The sequence below is a fragment of the Gorilla gorilla genome, chromosome 3 (genome assembly GCF_029281585.2).
Source record: "Gorilla gorilla gorilla isolate KB3781 chromosome 3, NHGRI_mGorGor1-v2.1_pri, whole genome shotgun sequence".
NCBI classification, from domain to species: domain Eukaryota; kingdom Metazoa; phylum Chordata; class Mammalia; order Primates; family Hominidae; genus Gorilla; species Gorilla gorilla.
In genome coordinates, this window is record NC_073227.2 from 23,780,432 (window position 1) to 23,805,300 (window position 24,869).

At 38.4% G+C, this 24,869-nt stretch overlaps 1 protein-coding gene across 12 annotated transcripts in view; it reads left to right on the plus strand.

Moving 5' to 3' along the window:
• CC2D2A (coiled-coil and C2 domain containing 2A) overlaps nt 1–24,869 on the plus strand; it is a 134,631-nt gene that overhangs the window by 101,363 nt on the left and 8,399 nt on the right. For 4 of the 12 annotated variants that reach the window (XM_019025284.4, XM_055385690.2, XM_055385687.2 and 1 more), the window contains 8 exons: nt 891–987; nt 1,996–2,094; nt 5,792–5,968; nt 8,244–8,264; nt 11,608–11,811; nt 17,849–17,938; nt 19,508–19,621; nt 21,220–21,354. In XM_019025284.4, the coding sequence (XP_018880829.4) occupies nt 891–987; nt 1,996–2,094; nt 5,792–5,968; nt 8,244–8,264; nt 11,608–11,811; nt 17,849–17,938; nt 19,508–19,621; nt 21,220–21,354 (937 nt within the window). Of the gene's footprint in view, nt 1–890; nt 988–1,995; nt 2,095–5,791; nt 5,969–8,243; nt 8,265–11,607; nt 11,812–17,848; nt 17,939–19,507; nt 19,622–21,219; nt 21,355–21,772; nt 21,811–22,447; nt 23,402–24,869 lie in introns of those variants that run through there. The other 8 variants (XM_055385686.2, XM_055385691.2, XM_063705211.1 and 5 more) reach the window with 3 other exon arrangements.

Consider the following 24,869-nt stretch of genomic DNA (forward strand, 5'->3'; position numbering starts at 1 on the left):
GGCCTGTAATCCCAGCACTTTGGGAGGCCAAGGCGGGCAGATCACTTGAGGCCAGGGCACATGCCTGTAATCCCAGCTACTTGGAGGCTGAGGCAGGAGAATTACTTGAACCCGGGAGGTGGAAGTTGCAGTGAGTCAAGATCACACCACTGCACTCCAACCTTAGCGAGAGAGCGAGACTCTGTCTCAAAATACATAAATAAGAACTAGTTAAGTCAGAAGAAGGTAACAGCTACCACTATTATGCACAGAACAAGCAAAAAGAACAAGAAAACATAAAGTCAAATGTTCAACAAAATACACCTATTACCCCAGACACCAGCCCTGCCATGCAGAGGCATGGTTGCTCCAGGCTTAGCTAGACTCAGAGTGGGTTATGTTACAGGAGACCTTACCCCTGTATTGCTTTACTTATATACAGAAAAGGTGAGTGTGAGGCAGGGACCATTAGACCAACCAGCCAGTAGGAGGTTTATCACTGGAGAGTGGTTTTGCTGGAGAAGCACCCTTCTGGGGCCCATTTGCTTAGAAAGTCCATATACTAGCTCCAGTGTCAGCTGGAAACCTTGTAGCCTGTCCGCTAAGCTAGCTCAGTCCTGGCAAGCTGCCTCCTTGAAAAGCTTACCACAAGGGTGTGGGGGAATATGAGACTCACCAGGACAAGCCAGCAGAGGGTTTGTCTCTGCATAGAGTCTCTAATCTAATGCTCTGTCCATTTGAATGTAGGTATTATAGTATCCCTGTACAAGAGAAATCCTAGAAATGAAAGCAATGCTTTTAATTCTAACATCTATGCTCATATTTGGGTATTTTTCAAATGCTGACATTTGAGTGCTCATAATTTCTATGTTGCCTATTTTCACAGTCCCTGGTCATGTGCTGTCTTGCAGGGCTCCTAATGGAGATTATAGCACAGCCAGTCTGCAGTCAGTGAAAGATGTTGTGTTCATTAACATTTTTGATGAAGTACTGCATGAAGTCTTAGAGGTAAGTTCTCAGTTTTAAGAAAGACACTTGTATTCACTTTTGTATCCTCTACCCACTACATAAGTTCCAATCACATTGTTACCAGAAAGGGGTCCCGACCTAGATTCTTTCTGGGATATCACACAAGAAAGAATTCAGAGCGAGTCCACAGTGCAAAGCAAAAGCGAGTTTATTAGGAAAGTAAAGTGGTGAAAGAATAGCTACTCCACAGACAGAATAGGGTGTTCTCGAAAGTAAGAGGAAGAATGCGTTTACCCTAGGTACAATGCTTGTTTAGATATAGGATAAAAAAAGATCATGGGAAGATGTGCTCTGCTACAAGAGTTTGTGATAAAGGATTCGTTTTCTAAATTACTGTATTTTGCAAGAATCTATTTATTATATTTAAAGCAAAATTAGGAATGCCTCTGTTCTCAAGATATCGGGATATCAGGACACTCCTAAGTCTGGGTCTGTTTAGTAAATATTATCAGTCTGTTCCCTTAACTGTAAACATCTAGAGGCCAGGAATGCCTAACTTTCTGGGAATGCAGGCCAGCAAGTCCCAGCCTCATGTTTCCTAGCCCTCACTCAAGATGGAGTCGCTTTGGTTCAAACGCCTCTGGTAACATTTTCCATCTTTCTTGTGTTTGAAATATTTGAAACTTGACATGTATCAATGGGGACGGGGGAGAGGGAGAAGGAGCTAGTTTTTTTATTTTCACTTGAGTGTCTGCACTGTGCCAGGAATTGTACTAGGTGCTTTAAGCACATTGTCTGATTTAATTCTAAATAATCCTATAGATTGTTAAATCTCTAGTTTATTGATGAGAAAACTGAGGTTCAGAGAGGTCAAATGACTTTCCTAGGGCCACAAAGCCATTATGTATCTGTACCAGAATTTGATTAGGTCTGTCTAATGTAAGTTCACATGCTTTCAGCTAAAATCTTGCTGCTTTCCTGCTGCCAGATTAATTAAATGAGTTTCTGGAGTTCTTAAGCAATTATTACTTCCCACCCTTCCTTTAGGATGACCGTGAAAGAGGAAGTGGAATCCATACTCGTATTGAGAGACACTGGCTGGGATGTGTGAAAATTCCATTTAGCACAATATATTTCCAAGCAAGGGTAAGTATCTAAAGTTAGAGGTCCATGAGAGCAGGGAATTTCTCTATCCATTTTTCCTATTAAAACGTTCTTTGTGGGCCAGGCGCAGTGGCTCATGCCTGTAATCCCAGCACTTTGGGAGGCCAAGGAGGGCACATCATCTGAGGTCAGGAGTTGGAGATGAGCCTGGCCAACATGGTGAAACCCCATCTCTACTAAAGATACAAAAAATTAGCCGGGCATGGTGGTGCGCACCTGTAATCCCAGCTACTCGGGAGGCTGAGGCAGGAGAATCGCTTGAACCAGGGAGGCTGAGGCAGGAGAATTGCCTGAACCAGGGAGGCAGAGGTTGCAGTGAGCCAAGATCGCGCCATTGCACTCCAGCCTGGGTGAGAAGGCGAGACTCCATGTCAGAAAAAACAAAAACAAAAACAAAAACAAACAAAAAAACTTTCTTTGTGCGATACATCCTCAACACTGGAAGAATATATATGCAAAGCCCATAGAAGGCTCAAAAGAAACAAACCTCTAAAACCATTGATCTTCTGTCATATTTGCATTAAGTATCTATGTTCCTTACAATTAGTAGTTAATGTATGACTGTTCAAATCTGATAATTTTTTAAATATTAAATAAAGGTAAAGAATAAGGTGGGATAAAGTGGAAACTTGTCAAAACAACAAAGGTGGAATGGATAGATGCCTGAAAGTAACTTGAAGAAAACAATCAGGGCAGTTGAAAGCCCATTCAATCAAGTGCTTTCCATTAATATTTCTACAAGTCCTCACTATTTAAAACATGAAAAATGCAGAGACACGCTTAACAAAGACACCCTTCTTCAGAGTTAATGGTTTGATTAAGGGGATCCATTAAGTTGACAACTCTTGAATGACTTAGTAGCTCTAATCTAGGACAGTTAAAGGTTCTGAAATCGCTTTGAAGTCCCAGTATTAAGTCTATGGCAACAGGAGGCTTTGAATCACTGTAATGTCCACACAGGGTAAATGCTGTCTGGACCACAGACTCTCCATTAAAACCAAGACCAATGGCGTGAACCTGGGAGGCGGAGCTTGCAGTGAGCTGAGATCGCACCACTGCACTCCAGCCTGGGCAACAGAGCGAGACTTCGTTTAAACCAAAAAAAAAAAAAAAAGACCAAAACTCAAGTCTGAGAGGCTTGAATTGGTTGGTATCCCAAGAATCAATTGGAAATGCAATCTTCCCTAGGCAAAAGGGATTAGCTACAGGTTATGCAGTGACATGTTTGTCAAAATAATTTACATTTCCCTCTCTGAATAGATTTTAAATGGAAAAAAAAATTCAAGAGCACATTATTTTGCAAATCACACTGCCTGTGATAGTTGTTTGGCATTGCTAAATTTCACATTTGGGAAGGTATTCAGAAATAATTACTCTAAACTCCTTGACAAGTGAATTTCCTTCACTATATTCTGGTAATATCTGTGCTCTGTGTGGGTGTCTCTAAAACCCACTACCTTCTGAGGCAGTTTGCTCTCTTCCCAATAGCTCTGTCATAAAAGTTTTCCTTGAACTGTGCCATAATCTATATACTTCCCTGTAATTCCTATTCTTAGGTCCTGGTTCAATTCTCTGGAGCCACACATAACAAGTAGAAACCTGATTCAACAATAATAATATTAATAACAATATTTATTAGGTGCATATTATATGTTATTGCCGGGTAGTTTATACATCACCTCAATTAAACCTCACAACACAATTGGCATTGTCATCCTCATTTTATAAATGGAGAAACAGAAGCCTAGAGAGGTTAAGTAACTTGCTCAAATCACAAAGTTTACAATAGAGGTGGGATTCAACTTGTACTGGCTTTCAATGTACTATCATTGCTTATGCCTGGGAAATGAGGTTGGTAAAAGCAGAGAAAACTATTGAACTTTTTTGTTTCTATGTTTCAGTACATTTTGGAGAATGACTTTATTACTTCTGTCATTTAAAAAGTTTGACTCCAAAGTGCATGCTCTCAAGTGTACCCACATTTGGTAATGTCTAAAGACATTTTTGGCTCTCACAACTAGTAAGAGTTGGTGCTGCCACTGACATCTAGTGTGCAGATGCTAGGGATGCTGCTGAACATCCTACAATGCACAGGACAGACCTCCATAGCAAGCAATTATCTGGCCGCAATTATCTGGCCAAATATCTATAGTGCCTGTATTAGGGTTCTCTAAACGGACAGGACTAATAGGATAGATATATATATGAAAGGGAGTTTATTAGGAGAACTGACCACACGATCACAAGGTGAAGTCCCACAACAGGCCATCTGCAAGCTGAGGAGCAAGGAAGCCAATCCGAGTCCCAAAACCTCAAAAGTAGGGAAGCTGGCAGTGCAGCCTTCAGTCTGGGCTGAAGGCCCTAGATCCCCTAGCAAACTACTGGTGTAAGTCCAAGAGTCCAAAAACTGAAGAACTTGGAGTCTAACGCTTGAGGGCAGGAAGCATCCAGCATGGGAGAAAGATGAAGGGGGGAAGTCTCAGCCAGTCTAGTCCTTCCACATTCTTCTGCCTGCTCTTCTCCTAGCCATGCTGGCAGCTGATCAGATGGTGCCCACCCAGATTGAGGGTGCCCACCCAGTCCACTGACTCAAATGTTAATCTCCCTTGGCAGCACACTCACAGACACACCCAGGAACAATACTTTGTATCCTTCAGTCCAATCAAGTTGATACTTAACCACCATAGTGCCCAAGCTGAGAAACCCTGTCTTAAATCCTTATACTTGAAATCTTCAAAAATGGCACACATTCCCTCCTGTGTCATCTATTTTACAGAACAAACAAGCTCGGTTATTTCAGCTGTACTTTCCATGCCATAGTTTTTTGTTTTCGTTTTTGAGACAGAGTCTGGTTCTGTCGTCCAGGCTGGAGTGCAGTGGCGCCATCTCGGCTCACTGCAACCTCCACCTCCCAGGTTCAAGCGATTGTCCTGCGTCAGCCTCCCAAGTAGCTGGGACCACAGGCGTGTGCCACCACACCTGGCTAATTTTTGTATTTTTGGTAAAGATGGAGTTTCACCATGTTGGCCAGGCTTGTCTCAAACTCCTGACCTCAAGTGCTCTACCTGCCTCGGCCTCCCAAAGTGCTGGGATATCTGGCGTGAGCCACTGTGCCTGGCCTGCCATAGTTTTTATACTCTTGTTTTCCTGTATCCTTAGATAACATTTGATCTAAGCTTTGGAATATAATTAAAATTCTGAAAAATGGAGATGGGAAGTTGGGCATTCTAGAAATGGGGAATGGCCAGTAGCCAATATTTATTGATTGCTTACCATATGCTGGACATTTTTCTTAGTGTTTTATATCTATTCATTCACTACTCATAACAACCCCACAAAGTAGATACTATTATTGTCTCTTTTTACTAATGAGGAAGCCTCAGATTCCTCATTTGTAAAACAAGTTTTGAACCCAAAACTGCGTTTAAACCAAGATTTGAACCTAAGCAAATTGTATATTCAGTACACCCTCTGCTAAACAATGAAAAGAAGGCAAGGAAGTACAGAGCCCTTTCTGGCGAGTGCTTAGAGAGATGAGATTAGAAAGATGGGATTGGCTTTGAATGCCAGTCTGAGCAATTTTGGATCAATTTATTAAACAATGAGGAGTTGACACTTGCCTCTGAACTTCTGTTGGAAAAAGCATCAGGATGTTTACCAAGTCATATTTTCTTCACAGATTGATGGAACATTTAAAATAGATATTCCCCCAGTTCTTCTGGGCTACAGTAAGGAGCAAAATATGATTCTTGAGCGGGGTTTTGATTCTGTCCGAAGCTTAAGTGAAGGCTCCTACATTACCCTCTTTATTACCATTGAGCCCCAGCTGGTTCCTGGAGAGTCCATTCGAGAAAAGGTAACTACTTATAGTTTGGAAACCCATGTCTATGTTGATAAAACACAAGAAATGCTTGCTAGGCTATACTTTTATGAACTTTTTCCTACACAAACAGAGCCTTCCTTACTTCAGTCTCCATTTATTATTCTTTCAGTTTAGACAGAATGGTGGTGAGAAAACAGATGTGTGGGTTTGTACTTTCACTGAACCAGTAATCGGGTCAATCAGCAATATGTTTATATTTATCTTGCTCTGCCTAAAACTTAAGACTTTTAGTCAAAGCAAGACAAATATAAACATGCTCTACTTCTAGAAGAATGTTCTCAATGTGAAGAAAATGAAATATCACAAACTAGAAAATCAGATTGCTCTTTTATTTGACAAGTATTGGCAAGAATACATTTCCATGTCTGATCTTACATCCTTGGCTATGGTATGCATTGAATCAATTCATAGGATCACAAGACTAGATGACCTTCATGAGTCACCTCAATTCATTTCATGAAATAAATATATGTACAAGTATGCTTTTAAACAGCTCTAGAAAAGAGTTTCCAGAACTTTCACTGGTTAGCAACTGTCCCTGAACCTTCATTAAACCTATTTATGCCTAGTGTTCCATTACTGGAATGCTACGCATGTGGGAGTTATTTATATCCTACCTCTCAAGGTCATTTCCAAGGTCTGATTGCAAAAATTCAAAAAATTGCAACCTCAGGCATAAATGTGTTAAGAAATAAATGTCTTCCTGTAACATAGTTGTACAGCATTTATACATACTGCCCTCACTGGATTTGGGAGAATGTATTGATGGTGACCTCTTATTCATATGTAAACAAATACAGTAATAACATCAACAACAACCACCATGATGTACTGAATCCGTACTCTGTCCTTAGCACTATGTCAAACCTTGGATGCATGTTCTGACCTGAATATGCATAGGTGTCTTGGACAAGGGGTCTCCAACTTACAGAAGACGAAAATAAGCTTCAATTTATGCAGGGTGACATAGGCAGAGGTAACACATGTCTGTCTGACTCTAAACTGTACATATTCAGCATATATTTACTGCACATCTTCTATGTGACAGACATTTCTTAGGCACTGGGAGTACAGTAGGCTAGAAAAGCAAATAAAAATTCCTCCAAGCTTACATTCACATGTAAGCATAAGTTGTTAACTACTAACCTATAGTGCACAGGTTATTGTGCTTACTCTAGTCTATCCATTATAATTAACACTTAGATAGAGATGGAAAAAAACAAACATACTCCTTTTTTTCCAGTATTACAATTTGGTTCCCAGAGAAAAATATTATCACTATCTCCCATCTGCAATGCACTGAAATTTAAATTAATTGTATATTTTGTCAGTAAAACAGTGCTTCTCTAGATATATGCATTTCAAAATATTTTAGAAAGGGAAAATATATTCTGAATGTTTGTCTTCATGTATAATATAAATTCAAATGAACGCCAACAAACATGTTTACACACAAAAATACTTCCAGACAAAAGATGATTTTGCTGTTTCTATGTGTATGTAACAGAAGAACAGGCAGTCAGCTAGGACCCCACCTTGGGGGTGTGTTTCTAAAACACGTGAAAGCAGTCTATCCTGGCAGAAAGGATGAAAGCCCAAGACTCCTCCACACTAGGCATCCCTCACGGGCCCTGACTTCTTACTGCAGGACTTTAAAGAGGCCTCCAGGGCTCTGAACCACAGTCCTCAAGTCCTGCAGCCTTCCTTCCCTAAAGCTATTAAATGGCAGTCAGATTCTGCCTTTGGTGGCAGGTCACTACCGCACTGTGGCTGTAGAAAGCATTTATCTTAGACCTCTAAAATGAGGGCTTAAAAAACCCCTATGGAAGGCAGATTCTTTGTGGCTGTTTGATAAGGAAGGCATGTTGATTGACAGAACCCTTATGTCCAAAAGAGGCAGTGGCAGAAAACACTGCTCAGTGATTCACTTGCAGACAATTCAGGAAAGAGAAGGTCTCATCCTAAAATTATAGGGTCGACAATCTGGAATTGTTTTTTCACTTACAGCAATACTTCCCGGATTAGCAGATTAGTCTCTCCTCTACCACCGTGCCATATGGAACCATTCCATAGGATGTTTTAAACATATTTACCAATGGAAAATTTTTAAAGATGGGTAGAAACTCCTGAAACTCTTATTTTAATATCACTTACATGATCTTGTTAAAAATGTTTTTTTAAAGATTATTTCTGTTACTAAAGCCTGCCTCTTGTTTCTTTTTCTTTCTTTCTTTCTTGCCTCTGATAGATGAGTAACATGCTTAAGAAGGTACTAAGTATTTTGTTTTACTATTTTATTGGTCAATAGTTATTAGGCTTTAATTAGCTGCTTCTGTCCACTGCCACCTGAGGGACAGGTGTTATGTCCTAACGTATGTGTAATGCCTGGGCATTGAATTACAGATGTCTCCAGTTCCATGAGGAATGTCCTGCCTTATCTTTTGGCCCATTTCATTTTACCAGAAAGACTGTTAGTTAGCTTTGAATCTAAGAAGTCATCAGTCTGAATGTCACCTGCATACTGGGAGCTAGCTCTGCTCTTTGCAAATCTATAAAACCCACGAGCTGCTTCTTACAGTGTATCTCTGAAAGTTATTTCTGGTGGGTTGGGGCTGTCTCAGTACAGCTTTTCTTTTTTGTTGTTGTTTTTGTTTTTGAGAGAGGGTCTTGCTCTGTCACCCAGCTGGAGTGCAGTGGTGCCATCACAGCTTCCTGCAGCCTCGACCTCTTCAGCCCAAGTGATGCTCCTACCTCAGCCTCCCAAGTACTGGGACCACAGGCATGTGCCACTAGGCACAGCTAATTTTGTTTTTTTTTTTGTAGAGTTGAGGTCTCCTTTTGTTGACCAGGCTGCTTTCAAACTCCTGGGCTCAAGTGATCCTCTGGCGTCAGCCTCCCAAAGTGCTGAGATTACAGGTGTGAGCCACTGCACCTGGCCAGTGTAGCTTTTCAAAGGCAACATACACCCATTCAGTTTTTTATAAATGTTTACATTAGAGGCCAAAGAATTGAGCCAGTCAAGAACCTTTCAAATTTTCTGTTGAATCAAACTGAAATTTGTCAGCTCCACCTTAATTTGTTTCATCATAAATGACCCAAATTCTTTCAGTATTTAACTTCTCCTTGGCACTTCTTAGATCACTAACATAGCATACTACTAATCCTTAAATTCCTGTTTCACACCATAAAATGGCATCTTGGTGGCTAGACAAGTATTAAAGACTAAATGCTTACCATGTGTATGCTGGGTGTACATAAGCAATATTCAAACACAAGCCTCAAGAAGGACTGCTTATAGAGGCAAGTGACTCAACAGAACATTCCAATCAAAGTGGTAGAAAAAGCTTTAGACACACTTTTTTTTTTTTTTTTAACTTGGAAGGCCAATAATCAGTACTGATTCAAGATTGTTGTTGTTCTTTTGGACAGTGCCTATAGCTGCCTCTCTTAAATGCTCCCACAGCACTGTAGGTCTCAAGTCCCTGATTGCTTATTAATGTTCCCCTGTAGACTAAAAGTTCTTTTGGAGGATTCTTCCATACTCATTTATCCAGAGTGCCTGGAATTTTTCAGACTCCCAACATTTTTCAAAACTTGGATGACTGAGTAAATGAAATAGTTTACAGGAACACAGATGAATTCAACTGTGTCCTTTTTTGCACATCATTCTTGTTTTATAATTCTCCATTTTTCCACAATTACAATTACTCCTGGACTGACCATTCTACATTAGAAATCTGTGATACACCTACACCAAAGCCGTATGAGCTTACCTCTTTCACTTAGTTACATATTCATCGTAACTTTTATTAAGTAGCTACTATGTCTTGGCACTATGCTCAGCAGTAGGCAGTTATGACTGTGATGATGTTAAGATTTAGATGTCAAGGGACATTTTATGAGAATATATAGGAGGCTTCTGGAGATGTCTCCATCCTAAATAACCCCTACAACCACTACTCCAACTTCTTAGGGTATAGTAATCAAATCTGAAATAGAAGCCACAGTTCAGCCCCGATATAAGGGGCAGACAAGAGCAACTGGGATAATCAAGATTCTATTTGAGGTCATAAAAAGTAATGAAATGTTTTCCATTGCCTCATTCATTCACTCATTTGTTAAACACTTACTATGTGCCAAGTAGTATTCTCCACACTGGAGATAAAAAAACAAAATCCCTGAAGTCAGGAATCTTACTTTGTGGGAAAGACTGAGAAAACAAATATATCACAATGTCAAAAACATTTTCAAGCACTGCCTCTAAATTCTGTTTTAAAATTATTATTCTTTTTTAACAGAGTCTCACTCTGTTGCCCAGGTTGGAGTGCAGTGGCTCAACCTCAGCTCACTGCAACCTCTGCCTCCCAGGCTCAAGTGAGCCCCCTACCTTAGCCTCCCAAGTAGCTAGGACTACAAGCACGCATCACTACACCTGGTTTTTTTTGTTTTGTTTTGTTTTTTTTAATATAGACAGGGTCCCATTATGTTGCCCAGGCTGGTCTCAAACTCCTGAGCTCAGGTGATCCTCTTGTCTCAGCCTCTCAAAGTGCTGGGATTGCAGGTGTGAGAGACACTGTGCCCAGCCCCCAAAATTAATTTTTAAAATAAAATTTTCAATTTGTTCTGAAATCCTTTAAAATGTAACCAACTATGAAAATATTTTTATACAAAACAAAATTTAAAAATATTTAAAGACCCACTCTTTTTCATGTTATTTTTGTTAGTAGCAGCTTTAGCGGGGGAAATGACAATATGTGTGTAAAGGAAATCTATATTCGTTCTGTTTCATCTGCTTTGAGTTACTTTTTAAAAGTCTGGGAATTGGTGGCTGGATGTAGTGGCTCACGCCTGCAATCCCATTGCTTTAGGAGGCCAAAGTGGGAGAATCACTTGAGCCCAGGAGTTTGAGGGTACAGTAAGCTGTGTTTGTGCCACTGCACTTCAGCCTAGGTGACAGAATAAGACCCTGTCTCAAAAAAAAAAAAGTCTGGGAATTGTTTGCTCATCTTGGCTCAGAGAACCAAGATGAGCAACCAGTTATTTAAAATAATTCTTATACATTTGATGTTTCTAGTTCTGCCTCTTTTTTCCTTTGAGATCCATTACTATTAGTTATTTCACTGCTTATGGACTTGAAACATTTTAACACATTGATATAGATCCATAAATTTGCTGCCCATTTAACATGAGTTGCTTAAGATTTACATATGAGATGTTAGATTTTCTGAGGCCGCCCCCCAGCCTGCACACTTAAAACCACCATCAAAATACACACAAAACTCTACTGCCTAATTCTAGCCCCATCAATCAGAATTAGTACATCGCAGTTTAATTTTCATAGATTATAAATGTAGTAGTTTCCATATGGCTGCTTACCTGCTACTTTATTTCAATCCTGTCAAATATATTTTAAGTATTTAATGAGTCGGTCTAATTTTCAAACTACAAATTTAATTTAAATAAAGCTGCAGGGACACCAGGACATGACAGCTTTGTAAGGAGTCAGTCATATTCCCAAACCATACATTTCCTGCATGTTGATTGTGGAATCTGAACACGTACTTTCTCTCTTGTAATCATACATAAACTCCATGAAGTCTTTCTTTTTGAAGTTTGAGTCTCAGGAAGATGAGAAATTACTTCAAGCAACTGAGAAGTTTCAAGCTGAATGTGCCTTAAAGTTTCCAAATCGTCAGTGCCTTACAACAGTAATTGATATAAGCGGAAAAACTGTTTTTATCACACGTTATCTCAAACCTTTAAACCCTCCTCAGGAGCTCCTTAATGTCTACCCCAATAATCTACAGGCAACTGCAGTAAGTATTTCATAGTCAATAAGTGCTGTGCTAAAACTGTTTTCACATTTCAATATATTGCCACTTTAATTACCATATTTCATAGTGCTTAAGATGTTAACTATATCGAGATCATTAATGACAAAAGTAATGATTAAAACATTTTTATTAACATGAGGTTTTCTTCCTTTAGAAAAGTCTGAAGGCAGCCAGGCAGTGGCTCATGCCTGTAATCCCAGCACTTTGGGAGGCCAAGGCGGGCAGATGACTTGAGGCCAGGAGTTTGACACTAGCCTGGCCAACATGGCGAAAGCCCATCTCTACTGGAAATACAAAAATTAGCCTGGTGTGGTGGTGCATGCCTGTAGTCCCAGCTACTCGGGAGGCTGAGGCCTAAAAATAGCTTGAACCTGGGAGGCAGAGGTTTCAGTGAGCCAAAATTGTGTCATTGCACTCTAGCCTGGGTGACAGAGCAAGACTCTGTCTCAAAAAAAAAAAAAAAGTCTAAAGGTACCAGGGATGACAGTTTCCATATGCTGGAAAATTAACATATGGAAAATGCTTTACACTTCCAAAATGTATTACATAAACATGTTTTCATTATGTATTCTCAATCACTTTGTTAGGATTTGAACTGATGCCTCTGACTTCAGAAGTTATACACATTCAACTGTACTAAGATAACTATCCAGTATTACGCCTAATACTATATGCATCACTGAGTTCAAATTAAGCAAAAATTATTTCAAATATTTAAGTATTTTCAGCATTTAGACCATCATTCCAAAGTACTTCCACACTGGGCCATTAAATATGTATGCACCATTCTCTGGCTTCAGAGCACCATACCCATCACAAACTTGTGTGAATCAGAAGGCATATGTTAACCAGGCTAATTTTACGTGGATACCATAACCCATAACTGCCTTTGGAGAGTGGATAATATAGGAAGTTATTGCTACTAATAGTCACTAATATACTAATTTAGAAACAAGGTAATGATATATCTTTTTGTAGATATAGATGTATCAAAAAACCCCACTTTGTGTTCTACATTTCATTTGCTTTTTATATTACTCAATTTTTATAGAAAACAATAATAGGGACTTCTATTCTACCTAGCATAGTAGATGTACAGAAAATTTCTCCCAGTAGAGAACACTTAAGAGTGATGAATAAAATATCTAATAAGTCATGGCTGAAATGAAAGTAAAGTGATAGGGAAAATATAAGAGACAAGAAATAAGAAAGGAAGATTCTACAATGACGAAAGCTTGAAATAGTGTTTGCTCTCAGGTCATCTGATAATTCCTAATGACTATAGCTGGGTTTCAATGACCACAAGGCTGTGGGAGACACGGATAATGCATGGGGCTACAGCAGCCTGGAAGACTGAATTAGAGACTCAAATGCAGAGTTGGGACTCTTCAGGATAATACCATCAATGGATAAACTAGGAAATGCCCTGTCTAAAGAAGGAACACTGCCTGTCTCAGTCTTGACTTTGGATGGAAGAAAAAAAAAGAAAATTTTCTAACCCCTACTCTGTATTTACTCACATTTGAGACTGGAATTTATACTACCTGTATAACCCAAAAAAACTTCAACTGAAAATCTAGTTGAAAGTATTTCCTGTTGGTAATGCCCCTAGATCCCTGTTGAAAGCAAACATAAATACCACAAATATTCCTAGAAGAATGCCCTTCTAACTCAGCCTCAAAAAAATTCCACAGAAAAAAATTCCAAGCAACATGAACATACAATGAAAGATCATCAATGAAGAAGTCAGTCACCATAAAGAAGGTAAGAGTTCATTCACAAAAACAACAAACTGAAGAATCAGGCCATAGTAACTCCAGACAGGAGAATTATTGGATGTAAAATATAAAATAGACATGTTTAATATATTTAAGAAATTTGGGGAATTTAAAGTATAATTAAAAAACAATAGAGCATTGGAATTGACAGGCAGATTTTTTAAAGTACCAAGTGGAACTTATAACAATAAAAGATATAATAGTTAAAATTAGAAATTAAACAGGTTAAACAAAACATTGAATACAGTTAAATAAGAGGTAAATTACATACAGTTAAATATAAAGAGAATTATTGAACTAGAACACACAAGCAAAGAAATTATTTGGAATACAGCACACAGAATCTAAACCCAAATTAAGTAGAAGGGGAGAAATAATAAAAATAAGAGCAGAAATAAACAAAATAAAGACTTAAAAATGCAAAAGATCAATGCAACAAAGAGCTGATTTTTAGAAAAGATAAACAAAATCAACAAACCTTCAGCTGGAATAAGAAAAAAGAGAGATGACTTAAATAAAATCAGAAATAAAAAAGGAGACACTGCAACTGATACCACAGAAATGCAAAGGATTATAAGAGACTTATTTGAACAACTATGAACCAAATTATAAAACTTGGAAGAAACAAATAAATTCATGAACATATACAACTTACCAAGACTGAATCATGAAGAAATATACCTGAACAGAACAATAACAAGTAATGAGATTGAAGCTATAATGAAAAGTCTCCTACCAAAGAAAAGCCTAGGACCTGATGGTTTCACTGCTAAATTCCACCAAATATTTAAATAAGGACTAACATCAATTCTGCTCAAACTATTCCAAAAAAAATTAAAGAAGAGGGAACTCTGTTAAAGTCATTTTATGGGCCAGCATTATCCTGATACCAAAACCAGAGGCATAACAACAATAAAACTACAGGTCTATATTCTAGGATAAACATAGCTCTAAAAATCCTCAACAAAATATTGCCAAACAAAATTCAATAATATATTAAAAAAATAATGCAACATGGTCAAGTGGGACTCATTCCAGGGATACAAGGATGGTTCAACACAGGCAAATCAATAAGTGTGATATATCACATTTACAGAATCAAGGACAAAAACCACTTGATCATTTCAACAGATGGTGAAAAAGAATTCAATGGAATTCAACATCCCTCATGATAAAAACTCAATGAATTGGGTATAGGAGGAACATATTTCAACACAATAAAGGTCATAAATGACAAACCCACAGCTAACATCATACTGAACAGTGAAAAGTTGAAAAGTTTTCCTCTAAGATCAGGAACAAGACAAGGATGCCCACTTTCTCCAACTCTATTCAACATAGTACTGAAAGTTCTAGCTAGAGCAATTAGGCAAAAGAAATAAATAAAGGGCATCCAGATTTGAAAGGAGGATGTCAAGTTGTTCTCATCTGCAGGTGACATGATCATAAATTTAGAAAACCCTAAAGACCCCATCAAGAAACTGTTAGAACTAATAAATAAGTTTAGTAAAGTTGCAGGAAACAAAATCAACATAGAAAATTTAGTAGTGTTTCTATAAACCAATAATAAACTAGCTTAAAAAAATCAAGAAGCAATCCCATATACAATAGCTACAAAAATTTATAAGATACCAAGGGATAAACTTAACCAATGAGGTGAAAGATCTCTGCAATGAAAATTACAAACACTGGGCTCAGCGTGGTGGCTCACGCCTGTAATCCCAGCACTTTGGGAGGCCGAGGCGGGTGGATCACGAGGTCAGGAGATCTAGACCATCCTGGCTAATACGGTGTAACCCCGTCTCTACTAAAAATACAAAAAAAGTTAGCCGGGCGTGGTGGCGGGCACCTGTAGTCCCAGCTACTCGGGAGGCTGAGGCAGGAGAATGGCGTGAACCTGGGAGGCGGAGCTTGCAGTGAGCCAGCATCGTGCCACTACACTCCAGCCTGGGTGACAGAGCGAGACTCCACCTCAAAAAAAAAAAAAAAAAGAAAAGAAAAGAAAATTACAAACACTGATGAAAGAAATTGAGGAAGGCACAAATAAATGGAAAGATATCCTGTGTTCATGGATTGGAAGAATTAATATTGTTAATATATCCATATTACCCAAAGCAATCTACAGATTCAATGCACTATCAAAATACCAAGACATTCTTCACAGAAATAGAAAAAAAAATCTTAAAATTCATATGGAAATAACAAAAGATCCCAAATAGCCAATGTAACCTTGAGTAAAAAGAACAAAGAACTGGAAGTATCACACTACCTGTCTTCAAAATATACTACTGTAGTAACTAAAACAGCATGGCTCTGGTCTAAAAACCCACATAGACCAATGGAAGAGGATAGCAAACCCAGAAATAAGTCCATGCATTTATGGCCAACTGATTTTTGACTAAGGCACCAAGAACACACATTGGGAAAAAGGACAGTCTGGTCAATAAATGGTGCTGGAAAAATGACATCCACAGGCGGAAAAATGACATCCACAGGCAGAAAAATAAAACTAGAGCCCCCATCACTCACCATATACAAAAATCAACTCTGAAAGGATTAATGAATTAAATGTAAGAACTGAAACTATGAAACTATTAAAAGACAATACAAGGGAAGTACTTCATGAAATTTGGAGGGCATTTTTTTTAATAAGACCTCAAAAGCACAGGCAACTAAAGCAAAAACAGACAAATGAGATTACATCAATCTAAAAAGCTTCTGCACAGCAAAGGAAACAATCAATAGAGTCAAGAGACAACCTACACAGAATAGGAGATAGTATTTGCAAGCTGTGTCTAACAAGGGGTTAAAATCTAGAATACGTAAGGAACTCAAACAACTCCATAGCAGAAAACCCCAAATAGTTTGATTTAAAAATTAGCAAAAGAGCTGAATTGGTATTTCTCAAAAGAAGACAAATGTCCAACAAACAAATGAAAAAATGTTCAACATCACTAATCATCAGAGAAATGCAAATCAAAACCATGAGACACCACCTCACTCCAGTTAAAATGGCTCTTTTCAGAAAGACAAAAAATGACAAATGCTGGCAAGGGTCTGAAGAAAGAGGAACTCTTATACACAGTTGGTAGGAATGTAAATTAATACAGCCAATATTGAAAAACAGTATAGAGGGTCCTCACAAATTAAAATCAGAACTACAATGTGATCTGGCAATCCCATTACTAGGTATATATCCAAAGGAAATGAAATCAGTATATCGAAGAAGTATCTGCACTCACACGTGTATTGCAGTGCTATTCACAATAGCCAAGATATGGAATCAAGCAAAGTACCCATCTATGGATGAATGAATAAAGAAAATGTGGTATATATACACAATGGAATGCCAATCAACCACAAAACAGAATGAAATTCTGTCATTTGCGACAACATGGGTGAAGCTGGTGGGCATGTTAAGTGAAATAAGCCAGGACAGAAGGACAGAGACAATATGATCTCATGCATATGTGGAAACTAAAAGTTTATCTCAAAGTAGAGAGTAGAATAGTGTTTACTAGAGGCTGGGGAGGGAAGGCAGGAGTGCAGATGGAGAGAGGCTGTTCAACAGGTACAAAGTTACAGTTAGGAAGAATAAGTTCTGGTGTTCTATTACACAGTATGATGAATACAGTTAATAATAATGTATAGTATATTTCCAGCTAACTAGAAGAGAGGATTTCGAATATTATCACCGCAAAGAAATGATAAATGTTTAAAGTGATGGATATGCCAATTACGCTGATTTCAACATTATACATTGTGTAAATGCATTGAAACCTCACTCTGTTTTGGTTCCCAAGTACTATTGGGAACCACATGTCTTGGTTCCCAAGTACTATTGGGAACCACATGTCTTGGTTCCCAAGTACTATTACCCTCTCAACCAGGGCTCCTTAGAGAAATTACTGCTTTCAAGACTGGGCCAAGTGAAAATTCAAGATGATTCTAGAAAGTCTTTTTATATCAGAAAGTAAAGTAGTGCGAAATGAAAGAAAATAAAAAAAGACCTGTCAAAGGGACACAGTTTCTTCATCTGTAAAGAATGGGTAATAACAATAACCTTCCATATAGGATGTTTGGTGAGGATGGAGATGATATTAATACAATATTTAGTGAGCATTAGTTTCATTTTGTACATGTAAATGTTTGTAATATTTGAGATTTAAGAAATGAGGTAGGGGATGCAGCATTCTGTTTTATTAGAAATTATTTTTGTAAAGCTCATTTTGATTATACAGGAACTGGTGGCTCGATATGTGTCCTTGATTCCCTTCTTGCCTGACACTGTCTCATTTGGTGGTATCTGTGACCTCTGGAGCACATCTGATGTGAGTAGTTCTTCTTCACAGATTTAGTAACTTGAGCTGACTTCATGAAATATTAGCTAACTGACTTGCATAATTTTAAATTGCAACATTCATTAGCCATAAAAATCTAATTGGCTGTTTAGTAATATGAGCTAAATTTTGAAGTATTTTTTCTTCCTGGTTCAATTTTCTCAAGGTTCAGAAGTTAACAAAAAATTAATTACACAAAAAATTTAAAAGTAACACTTCAGATGTCTTAATGCTGATTTACCCTCCCAGTATTACTGTAAAACTTCTTGGTTTTGTTCATGAAAAATACCAAAATTACATTCTATATTATAATTAGAAATGATATATTCCTTAATTTGTGGGCTTTGTAAGGCATGGCAAATTATTATTTATTGAGTATGTACTTCTTGGTCACTTACCACATACCAGATGCTGTACTAAATTCTGGCTATAAGTGAAATAAACATAGTCTCTGCCCTCATGGAATTTACAATCTATGTATGCTGCATAATCTCTCAAATACATCATAGGTAGTATGAAACAAGCATATATTATCACAGGTATTAATTCTACTTCTGGATCTCATGTTGTACTGCTTTTGCATAAAACTGAACTGTATTATACAACTTCCTTTGAAGTATAGCCCTAAATTGAAGAAATTTAAGTGCACTTCAAATTTTTTGTTCCCCAATACATTTTGGCAACATAAATGTTGACAATTTTAGAGATAAAATTTCTACAACTTTGAGACATCTATAAGAAGTTACTGAAAGACTAGAATTTGTGTACTCTAGAGCAGCAGTCCCCTTTTGGCATCAGGAACTAGTTTTGTAGAATACAATTTTTCCACGCATCAGTCAGAGGTGGAGTCAGGGATGGTTTCGGAATGAAACTGTTTCACCTCAGATCATCAGGCATTAGATTCTCATAAGGACTGCATGACCTGGATTCCTTGCATGTGCAATTCGTAATAGGGTTTGCACTCCTATGAGAATCTAATGCCCCCACTGATGTGACAAGAGGCAGAGCTCACATGGTAATGCTTGTTCACCTGCTACTCACCTCCTGCTGTGCAGCCTAGTTCCTAACAGGCCACAGACTGGCACTAGTCCACAGCTGGGGGGCTGGGGACCCTTGCTCTAGAGCTAGACTGGCTTTACTACTTCCTAAGTGTTACCTTATTAATCTGTGCCTCAACTTGCTCATCTGTAAAATATGCAAATTGTTCTAGAATTAAATAAGTTTAATGAAGTAATGTGCTTTAAAGATCGTTTAGCACATGAACTATATATACATTAAAAATAAAAACGAAACTTTGAAATTTTTCTCCCCGACCCTACCACAATCATAGTGACTATTAATTCTAGAAATCCACATCATCAATGTCAGAGAAAACACCATGCCCACTAAAAGTGGTTTTTTAAAAAAATGAATTATCAACATAGTATCAAAATTTGGGGCAAGATTATAGGTCTTACACTTCAAGACACTAACCTCTACTATGACATGTTAGAATCCTGCACAACCAATCCAGAATAAAGCATTGAGTCATACAACATAATTTTTTTTTCTTTTTGTCAGCAATTTCTTGATCTCCTGGCAGGCGATGAAGAAGAACATGCAGTACTATTGTGTAATTACTTTCTGTCTCTGGGTAAGAAGGCCTGGCTGTTGATGGGCAATGCTATTCCTGAGGTAAGACCACATAGGCTGCCTTTAACAGAGGAGTATAGTTGTCTAATCGAGTGGTGTGTTCCAGATCACACACAGGATATATTTTCATAACGATCCTTTGGGTTGCTAGTAAAGTGGCCCACAGATGCCATAACAGGCAGAGAGAACTACCAGTGATAAGACATGAAATGGTTTTTAGTGGTCCTCAGGACCCCATGCAACACTTCAGATTATTTTTTGGCAAACCCGAACCCTTTACCATCCAAAGCCCCCACCTAGCTCTGTCCTTTTAGTATGGGCCTCTTCCCAGCCATGTTCCCAAGAATTCAGATTCCCTTAATGATGTGGTAGTCTTCATGCTTTGCAATGAAGAGGATCCAAAGGAGTGTGTGTGGTAAGGTTAGAGATCTCTCCTTTCATGCCTACTGCTTCTATAGGTACCTGCTGCTAGCCTGGCATGCAAAGGGGAATAAGCCAGATAAGGAGGAATGACAAGAACGTTAGCAGCTTTATTTTTATATTAACATTGTTATTTTTATTAGATTGGAGACTATTAGAATTTTTCCCTAGCCCACTACAAATATCCCTACATTTGTGATACAAATATGTAAGTTTAGAAAATTCACATAGATTAGAGCAGTTTATCCAGAGAGGCTCTAGGAATCCTTGGAAATTCGACAGCATGAGTTACTGCAAGGCAGGTAATAAAGTAGTATCATATTCATATTCAAATTCATTCTCCATCATTATCTCCCAGATAGTCTGGTCCCAATAAAAGAACACTGGGCTTGGAAGTTATGAGGCTGAAGTTCAAGGTTCTGTGCCCACTCCTCATTAGCTGTGTGACACTAAGTAGGTCACTCCACAACTCTGGGTTTTATAGAAAAGTGGGATAATTTCTGCCCCGCCTTCCCCAGAAAATTGTTGTGAGCATCAAGTGAAATCATACAGGGGGAATAAATGATAATAATAATAAATAAATAATTTAAATAAATAAAAAAATTCTCATTGTAAAAATAGAATCTAACAATACGTAAGTATTCTGTGTAAAAAGTAGAAGTCCCTTGTCAGAAGATCCAGAATACCTTGACAAGGGACTTCTACTTCCCCAACCCCCAATTCCACTCCCCTCCCCAGGTACAGTCATTCTTAACTGTTTGGTACATATCCTTCCAAATCTATGCATTTACATAGTTACAAATGTTTATCAAATGTAAATTACTATCTTAGCAATAGAAATATTTCTATTCAAACATAATCAGCCTTCTATAGACTTAAATGGCAGTCTTACTGACTCTAAGAAGAAAACGCCAGTGACTGCTTATTTCCACTAATAATAGTTCTTCAGCCAATCTTAAGATATATTGGTTGAGTAAGATGATGACTGTCCTTTTTTGGTCATTGTACTAGTATCAGATGCAAGAATTTTGCAAAACTAAGCATTCGACTTTACTTTTTAAATTCAGCATAACCTAGAACTTCAAAGTAGTTTTCACCATTAACCATGAAATTTCAGAAATTAAGGGTCCAAGTAAAATAATGAATTGTCTGTGCAAACTACTATTGGCCTTCACTGCATAAATAGTTGAAAACTAGTTTTAATGGCCATCTTCTTTCAGGGTCCAACTGCCTATGTGCTAACTTGGGAGCAAGGTCGTTATTTAATATGGAATCCCTGCAGTGGACATTTTTATGGACAATTTGATACATTCTGTCCCTTGAAAAATGTGGGCTGTTTAATAGGTCCTGATAATGTAAGTATTAACATTTCTTCTTAAATATGGTTAGCTGTCGTTTCTTTTAAATAACTGACCTATTGATTTAAATATTTTATGTAACCAAAATATTTATATAAATGAATATATATATATACACATATATATATACCAGTTAAAGAAATGCAGTGTCAAGCACAGTGGCGGAACTGTGCTAAATACAACTTTTGGTTCAATTAGTCACCTGACCTGCCCGAGAAGCAGAATGACAAAGCAGAATAACAAAGGAATACAGGATTTAGATTCAGAGGACCTGAGTTTGTGTCCTGGGTCTGTCCTTAGTTTTCTCATCCAAAACAGAGTTTACAATTTCTAATTCGTAGTGTTTTAAGAACTGAGGCAAATTTGTCACCTGAACAGATTGGGTTTCTCTGTCTCTTTCTTTCTTTTTTCAAAGGAGATTCCCAGATCTCACCTGGCCTGCAATATCCCCAGGTAATTCTAGTTGCACCAGTTTTGAGGGCTGCGTGATTTTATTGTGAAGGGTACTAAATAAAGTAGTGGTTAAAAATATGTTATAGAGCTGGGCGCTGTGGCTCATGCCTGTAATCCCAGCACTTTGGGAGGCCAAGGTGGGTGGATCACCTAAGGTCAGGAGTTCGAGACCAGCCTGGCCAACATGGCGAAACCCCATCTCTACTGAAAATACAAAAACTAGCTGGGCATGATGGTGTGACTCTGTAATCCCAGCTACTTGGGAGGCTGAGGCAGGAGAATTGCTTGAACCCAGGAGGCGGAGGTTGCAATGAGCTGAGATGGAGCCACTGCATTCCATCCTGGGCAACAGAGCAAGACTCCATCTCAAAGAAAAATGAGTTATGCGATCAGACTGCCTCAGTTTAAACTCCAATTTTATCATTTACTAGTTGTGTGGGCTTGGGAAAGTCAGTCTCTCACAGCTTCAGCTTCTTCGTTGGTAAAATGGAGGTAACAGTAAAGTCATTACTTTAGAAATGTAAAGTCACTACTTTATAGAGTAGTTGTGAGAAGTGAATGAGATTATTAATGTTAAGCACCTAACAGTAACAACTCTTTAATTATTTTTTTAATTATTATTTTTCTTTTGAGATAGTTTCGCTCTGTCGCCTTGGCTGGAGTCCAGTGGTGCCATCTCAGCTCACTGCAATCTCCACATCCTGCGTTCAAGCGATTCTCCTACCTCAGCCTCCCAAGTAGCTGGGATCACAGGCACGTGCCACCTTGCCTGGCTAATTTAGTAAGAGATGAGGTCTCACCATATTGACCAGGCTCATCTCCAACTCCTGGCCTCAAGTGATCCACCTGCCTTAGCCTCCCGAAGTGCTGGGATTACAGGCGGGAGCCACCACACCCAGCAAATTATTGAATGATTGTTTTTATGTGCTTCTGTCTATAAAAACTGTTTGCACATGCATCCCCAACATGCATATTTTTATGAATTATATATATTTTCATATCAATATACCAAAAACTACTTTAAACATAAAAAGAAATCTATTTTTTTTTCTTCCCATCCTCCTGGGGTATGCACCCTTCTCTGAAGACCATCAGTCTATTTTTTTCTTTTTTTTTTTTTGAGACGGACTTTCACTCTTGTTGCCCAGGCTGGAGTGCAACGGAGCGATCTCGGCTCAACGCAACCTCCGTCTCTCGGGTTCAAGCAATTCTCTTGCCTCAGCCTTCTGAGTAGCTGGGATTACAGGCATGCACCACCACACCCAGCTAATTTTGTATTTTTAGTAGAGACGGGGTTTCTCCATGTTGGTCAGGCTGGTCTTGAGCTCCCGACCTCAGGTGATCTGCCCGCCTCAGCCTCCCAAAGTGCTGGGATTACAGGCGTGAGCCACCGTGCCCAGCCCCATCAACCTATTTTTTTTAAGCGTTACTGCTAAAATTAGAGATAATATATGCCAAGCACGCAGCAAAATATCTGTCCTTCATGTGTTCAGCAAATAGCAACTACAGCACTATTAATTACATATGTAAAGAGCACTGTGGAACACCATTCTCATGTTATTATTTTTAATAAAAGTCATTATAATGAAAAGTGATCTGCTAAGCCTCATCTACATTTAGAGGATCATTTTAAGGTCATTAGTAATCAAGCAGGGTTAACAGGCACTGAAAAAGCCTTCAAATAACTCTGTTATCTGTCAAAATTATTACCAGCTCTCAAAACAATTACTATATGGTTGACTAATTCTCATAAAGCTAAGGTTTTGTGAGGAAGAAAGAACGTTCTTTTCTCCTCTTCTCTGAGATGGGTAATAGTAGCTTATGATGTTGTGCATCCCCCACTGTAGCTCTTCTAAACCTGCTCTAAGCCTTGGCCACTCAGCAGAGGACCTCCTCCTGGCTTTGTTGTCCTGGCACTCTGAAACCTCAACTGCCCTCTACTCCACCACACAACTTCTTTGGATGTCAGTCTTTCTCCTCCTGTCATTCCTTTCCCAAGGAATAAGTCTCTTCCCTTTCCACTGTGCTTGTTTCCATTCCCATTCCATGCTCCACTATTCCATCCAACTAGCTCCTCTGTTTTTTCTCTCTCCTTCTCTATCTATTGATACGCTCAGGGGTCCAACAATTCTAAAATACCCTTTTCCCAACCTGGCTATACACCTAAAACTACATTGCCTTTCTTCCCTTTCCTCCCCAAGTTCTTCAAATACTAGTTATATCTCTTGCTTTCACTTTATAAGCACACTCAGACCTTAACCTACTGTAATCTAGCTCTTCCTTCCTGACCATACTGCAGAAATTAAACTCTGAGAAGCACCATTGTCTTGCTAATGAATAAATAAATCCAATGGCTGCTTCTCATTTTCACTCCTCTCCTTTTCTGTCATTTAACATAAAAATCACAACTAATATTCTTCATGAAAAAACACTTTCCCCCTCCATAGTTTACTGATAAAGGACAGTTTGCTCTTCATTACTCTGCAGTTGTTTCTTATGTTTCTTTCAATGGCTCTTCTTCCCACCCCTTAAAAATAGAAGTTCCTCAAGATTCTATATTTAGATTCTTCTAGGACCACACCTATTATTATTAATTGTGGCTCTATCTAGTTTATCCTGGTAGAGAAGTGATAAATCTGTAACCAGCCCCAGAACCTTTGTCTTGAATTTTCAGCTGTTTGCTAGACACCCAGGCGCCTTATCAAAATCTCACACAGCACATGCAAAACTCAAATCATTTTCCCCAAAACCAGCTCCCCTTCCTGGCTTCCTATTTCTATCAATATCACTTATCCTGATTCAAACCCTCGAATTATTCTTGATTTTCCCTCTCCCTTACTTCATTCTACTTCAATCCTAATTATAGAGACCAAATCATATAGATGCTATCTCTGCTATTTCCCAGGTCATGCCATTATTGTTTTGCCCTACATTTCTATAAATGACTAACTAAATAGTATCCCCAATTGAGTTCACTTTTTGATACACGGATACCTGATTAAGCTTTCATCACTTTCTGGCTCAGAAAGTACTAGGGGAACTTCACTGCATACAGATTT